Source organism: Ochotona curzoniae, unplaced genomic scaffold (assembly GCF_017591425.1).
Source record: "Ochotona curzoniae isolate NIBS_2020 unplaced genomic scaffold, NIBS_Ocur_1.0 contig_1014, whole genome shotgun sequence".
NCBI lineage: Eukaryota > Metazoa > Chordata > Mammalia > Lagomorpha > Ochotonidae > Ochotona > Ochotona curzoniae.
The window spans coordinates 38,481,572-38,487,571 of NW_024464920.1; the positions used below are offsets into that span (position 1 = coordinate 38,481,572).

Here is a 6,000-nt window from a genome sequence, read left to right on the forward strand (position 1 = left end):
TTCGAAAATAGTTTGTCTTAATTTTAACACCACGTACTCATAAACATCACTTCAGTGACAAAATAATCATGATATATTACTGCCCCAAACTCATAGGTACTACTAATAATTAAGGTGATGATTATGATGGTGATGATGATAATGACGACAGCTTGTGTTTTTGTAGTCCTTGATGCATTTCAAAGACACCCAGCACAGGACATTCTCATGTATCCTCAAGTAAACATCAGTGCTGACCTTGAGGCTAAGTACTATCTGCACAGCAAAGAAATAACCAGCAGTTGTAGATCAATCCACAGTCCTGGAGCCCTGAGTTTAAAACACACAAAAACATAATGTCTCTGAGCAAGTCACTTTTCCGTTTTCCCACCTAGGATAATAGTAGTGGTAATGATAAGATGAAGTGGGGTTGTGTGGGAAAAGCTTAGCAGAACAAAGCCTTCCACTGCCAGGTGCTCAAAAACATCCGCAGCGTTTACTGGTGACTCCAACGTTGCAGGTGGAGGACACATTAGAAAAGACATTGTAGTAGAAAGTGGCAGAGATCCAGTGTAAAAGAGACATGGAGTAAAAGATGATGTAAAAGATGACATGGAGAGCAAAGGAGTGATCCAAACTTTAGTGCGAACTCAATCCCAAACTTCCAGCAGCCTCAGCCAGATACGTCCTCTCTGCCAACTCTGCTTCTGTGATGTCATTCTCAAACACAATCTCTCTCCAATACTCTTGGGGATGGTCACCCAAACCCCAGGCTTTTTTACCTTCTGTGTGCTTGGTAATCCACGCTAGTAGAGTCTCGCTGACCAAGTCTGGCTCACCAGAGGAGAAGAGCCCTATCCTACTGGATGATTCCTCAGCTTCTCATAAAAGGTATTCCTTTACCAGAAGAAATAATGGTGGCCAAGCAAAACAACAGATACCTAGCATACAGAAATTTTCAAACTTCTTTTCTTCCCCGTGAGTGAGGAACTATAGAGTAGACATGGGAGAGGTTTGTGAAGAGGATACAGTGTCTTCCCATGTCTTTACAGATACCGGGACTACCGGGACCCACCTCATTCACTGGTACCCTACGGCTATACGCTACAGTTTTGGCACGTGCTGGCAGCTCGCCTGGCTTTCATCATCGTGTTTGAGGTATGTGTTCCTCAATCCAATCCTTTACTTTCTTTGACATGATAAAGTCGGTAAGAGTAATAAACAAACATTACGTCATAAGGAATTTGATTGTCTACTTCCAGAAAAGGGTATTTTCTTTGGTTCAATGTATTAACTTCTCAAAAGATATTTAGAAGTGTGTCATTGCTTGTTAATGGACAAGTCAAGACTCCTCGGTCTTAGCTTTAATATTCTATAGCCGTAATTGTTAAACTTTAGGGGAAAATGTGATTTTTCTATCCGCATTCTCAGCAATTCTGATACATGACTCTGCAATTTGCTTTTTATACAAACCTTCTAAGGTGATTCTGATGCAGGTGTTATAAGGAGCAAACTTTGGAAAGCATTGAGTATACAAGTGTGACTCCAGCTATGTGTCATCATAATATAAGTAATGTGGCATTATTTCTATTCGGCACATACGTGGAAAGCACATTGTCTTAAGTTCTCTAAGATATTCCTTATCTAATACTCAAAACAGGCATATAAAGTAAAATCTGACAATCAGATACATTTTATATCATATCTATTACACTTTCCTGAAAGAGAAAAGAAAAATTCTTCCTAGAAGGATCAGTTCCCTGGGCCCTCTGATTATTCCTAGTAAAGCATTTTTGCTGTCTACAAAACTTGCAAACTTTTTAAAATAATTCTCAAAATAGTTCCCGTGATGTAGTTGAGGAAGCTGAGGCTGAGAGGTTCCACAGGCACTATTGCCTTTTCTGATTTCCTTGTCGGAATCTTTGCCTCTTCTTTGAGTTCTCTGACCATTCTGTTCCTGCTTTCTTTCTTGATTCCTTGTCCTGTTCTCTACGTAGAACCATCAGACCAAGTGCAGTCCTCATCTAATCTTTGACCGCCTGTCATTTTACATGCTTCTCCTAGTCTCCCCTTTCCAGCAGCACTTGGAAGTTCTAGGTCCTCCTCGAACCAACTTAGAAATCTCAGTCAAAGGAGCAACAACAGATCTGATTGTTCTTCTCTGTTGCTTTCAGCACCTCGTATTTTGTATAAAGCACCTCATTTCATATCTGATCCCAGACCTTCCAAAAGACCTAAGGGATCGTATGAGAAGAGAGAAGTACTTGATTCAGGAGATGATGTATGAAGCAGAACTGGAACGTCTCCAAAAGGAACGAAAGGAGAGGAAGAAAAATGGGAAAGCACACCACAATGAGTGGCCATGATGGGGGAGGTGAGAAGCATGCTCGTGGCTTGAAACCACTCCACGGGGAGAAGGGGAACGCTTTCAACCCTGTGCAGCAAAGCCTGCTATTGTGCCAACAGTAGGAATAAAAGTAAACAAATAGGGAACTTTCGAAAATCAGCTCGTTTCTTGCTTTAGTAATTAAGTGTCGGTTAGACTTTCCCCTCCTGCACACTTCCAGCAACCCAGTTGGCTTTCTCTGACAGGGCAAGCAAACTCTCAAAGTTGACCCAAGTGTTCCCCAAGGTACAATTTCCTTTCCCTTCCGTACCAACCAGGCTACACACTCCAAGGCAACACAAGCTCATCTTTCTGGTTGAAGTCAGCCTTACGTACCCCCCACCCCAAAGCGAGGCCTTCCCCCCTTCACCCATCCATCGTTCCCTGCCCAGCTCATTCACATCAGCTCTCCAAGTTCCCCAGGTTCATCAGGCTTATTCTGGTGATTGCCATTAATGTATTCAAATGTACAGCTTTGTATTTTTAATGATTTTCAAATAAGTTTCAGCCTTTCCTCCAACACAGTATCAAGCATCTTTTGGGACATTTCAATGGATTATAATTTTATTCTTCCAACTAGCTAGCACGAAGGCACATGGCTTATTTGGTTAAGAAGAGCTGGAAGGATGAAGGCTAAATACATTGTAACCCTCCCACACATCCCTTCTGAGACCTTCTCTCCAGCAAGTCAGCTATGGGCTATGGGACACAGGCCAAGTCCCATAACTTCTCCAGCCCTCATCGGCCCAGCGATACAGCCTTGAAATGAGTTCTCAGTTCTGAGAATATTACAGAGTTTCCTTTGCCTTCCTTGAATTTCAATCTGTCTTGTCTGAAACCATTTTCCAAAATTTTATCTCCCAAAGAAAAATGGAATATGCATTGGAAAAGTGTGGTTTTTAACTTTTCCTGTAAGGGAAGATGTAGCAGATGTTTATTGTTCAGTTAACAAAGTTATGTATGCCCAGATCTGTGTTAACAGTACAGAAATAAAAGTTGTACAGGTTGAACAAGCCTCATCCAAAGCTCGAAAACCCGAAATGCTCTCAAATCTGAGCCTTTCTCTGAGCATCAACATGATAATTCATCTGGAAATCTCCACACCTGACCTCATGTGTTGGGTTCCAGCAAGGGGAAAGCACACTGAGAATGCTGCATAAAATTACCTTCAGCTGTATTTGTAAAATATGTATGACATGGAAAAAAAAATTGTTATGTAAGGGCTAGCATTGTGGTGCAGTAAATCAAGCTGCTGCCTGCAGTGGTAGCATCCCGCATGGCTGCTGTCTCAAGTCCTATCAAGTTCCCTGCTAATGCTCCTGGGAAAACAGCAGAGGATGAGTATCTGGGCCTATGCCACCCTCATGGGAGACCCACAAGCAACTTCTGGGTCCCAGTCTCAGCCCAGCCCAGCCCCAGCTGTTGTAGCCATTTAAAGAATAAACCGGTATATAAAAACATTCCCATTTTCCCTCTCCTCTCCTCCTCTCTCCCCCTCTTCTTTCCTCCCTCCTCCCCCTCTTCTTTCTTCCCTCCTCCCCCTCTTTCAAATAAATAAACCTTTTCAAAACAATACAACATAGAAATTTGAAAAACAGAACTTCTTGTTTAGACCTGGATTCCTTCTCCAGAGTATCTCATTATACATATGCAAATATTCCAAAAATCCAAATAAATCTGAAATTGAAAGACTTCTAGCATTTTTTACAAAGGATATTCACCCTATATGTACATGTTGAACTCTGGCTCTGTTCTCAATCCCTTGGCTTTGCTGAGGAAGGAAATGTTTTGCTTCTTAGTAGGTTTACTATTTCCTAGATCTGTTATTTATCCATGTGACTTTGGGGAAAATGTTTTGAACTTTTCTGGGCTTGCCCATTTTGGCAGAATTAAGATGTAGTTCAAGTAAGGCAAGTGTGTGAGAAACATTTACTATGTGATTAAGTGCTATTAAAATTGCACAGACTTGTATTTGGGTTAAACATGCTGTATTCTACCAGATTCTAGTCCATGCTTTTCCGTTCTCTGTATCTATGATCTTAGGCAGGGCGTTCACATGAATTCCTTTTCTACATTTGCAAAGGTAAACAAGCTGGGCTCTGAACAGTTTTAAGAGCCCTGTTAGCTTTGACTTTCTAGGTAAGACTCTGTGATTTCCAACAAATCTCTGACCCATACCTTTGGTGCTTGGCTCTTCACGGGCCAAGGATTGTATCCAGCTGGCTGTGAGTAGATGGAAGGATCCATATTGCAGAAAAGAATGCCCAGCAGAGAGCCAACAGCCAGCAGCCAGGGTGCAGCAGGGTGCTTTTGTCCACACCAGGGCTGCCCTGGGCACCGTTGGCTACCTCACCACTAGGTGCTGCCATTGCTTAATTTTGCTCAAAGTGCATTATCTGTCTGACTGTTCCCCGCAACAGTTGGCAGGATGTCCCATGGCTTCACAGTGCTTTCTGGTTCAGTCAGTCTGTAAAGCAGGTGGAATGGTGCACTAATTCAGTCGGGGGTTACAGACTGTCACACGCTGTGTCATTATTCTGTCCCAGGTGCATAGGATCTTGATTCCTTGTTTTCTCTTTCCAGGTAGCAGTTCATTTCCAGGCCAAGGACCAGAATTTCGTTTACTTCTCCTGGCTGTGCAAAAGCACATTCAAGTGACTAAAAAAATGCAACCGCAGTGCATGTTGCATACACGGGCAGCAGCAGGTGGGTCGGCATCCAGTGGAGGGCTGACAGACTGGTGGTGGAGTCGCGCTGCTGTGAAACCATGTTGCAGTCCAGCACACAACTGCTATCTATCCATAGTCCATTCTTGACCAAGCAAGCATGCACGTTATGGGCAGTTACATCCTCAAGTTTTTAAAATCAAGGGAAACTTGTATACTGGGCCTGTTTTTCAGCCTGTTTGCTACCTTTTTTGCATTCTATCCTGTGTGAATTTTACAGACACGGGCTAAAAAGGGTATTCTGACACCTAGACACACATTCCTAGAATGTCATCATATGGTCCTAATTCCATGTCACCAAAAGACACAGAGACAAGACCCTGTTTACAATTTTTTTCTTTTTTTAATTTCGGAAATTTCTGAGGAGATTATTATATATGACATATCTATAGCTATGTGTATGGCCATAGATGTATTTCTGTGTGTACATATGTATAGTCATGTATTCCTACATATGTACATATGAAGCAGAGATATATAAAGTACATAGAAATTCCTTACCTGTAAATAGCCAAAAAGTATGGACATGAAGGATGAATTTTCACACTTAAATAGTCATCAACATGAAGCCATGTTTAATGCTTGTACAATGTGATGCAATAAAATTTAAAATAAATTTATGCACATGGAATATTTTCAGCTGACTCATATGAAATTCTGAGTTTTTTTTTCCTGTTATAATAAGGAAAGTCATAGGCGAGGGGAACCTTATGAAAGGCCTGTCACTCCTGTAGCACTCCTGCAAAATCATTTCACCCTCCAGGAAGATCACATTTTTTGTTCTTGCTCTTCAACTTTTTCTGTCTTTTCTCTGGGCTGCCTTGTTGATGTATAAAGGAGACTAATTAGAAGTCACTGTGGGGAATGGGAAATCGGTGCAATATTTGACACCTGTGTTCCACATCACAC

General features: G+C 41.8%; 1 protein-coding gene across 1 annotated transcript in view; it reads left to right on the forward strand.

Annotated features, from left to right (window-relative positions):
* The window catches only part of ANO4 (anoctamin 4), a 147,129-nt gene extending 141,843 nt beyond the window's left edge, over nt 1–5,286 (forward strand). Inside the window, exons 25-27 of the mRNA XM_040990900.1 lie at nt 1,032–1,137; nt 2,154–2,353; nt 4,949–5,286. Coding sequence (XP_040846834.1) covers nt 1,032–1,137; nt 2,154–2,345 — 298 coding nt within the window. The 3' untranslated portion in view covers nt 2,346–2,353; nt 4,949–5,286. The remainder of the gene's footprint in view (nt 1–1,031; nt 1,138–2,153; nt 2,354–4,948) is intronic.
* Nucleotides 5,287–6,000: the final 714 nt, after the last annotated feature.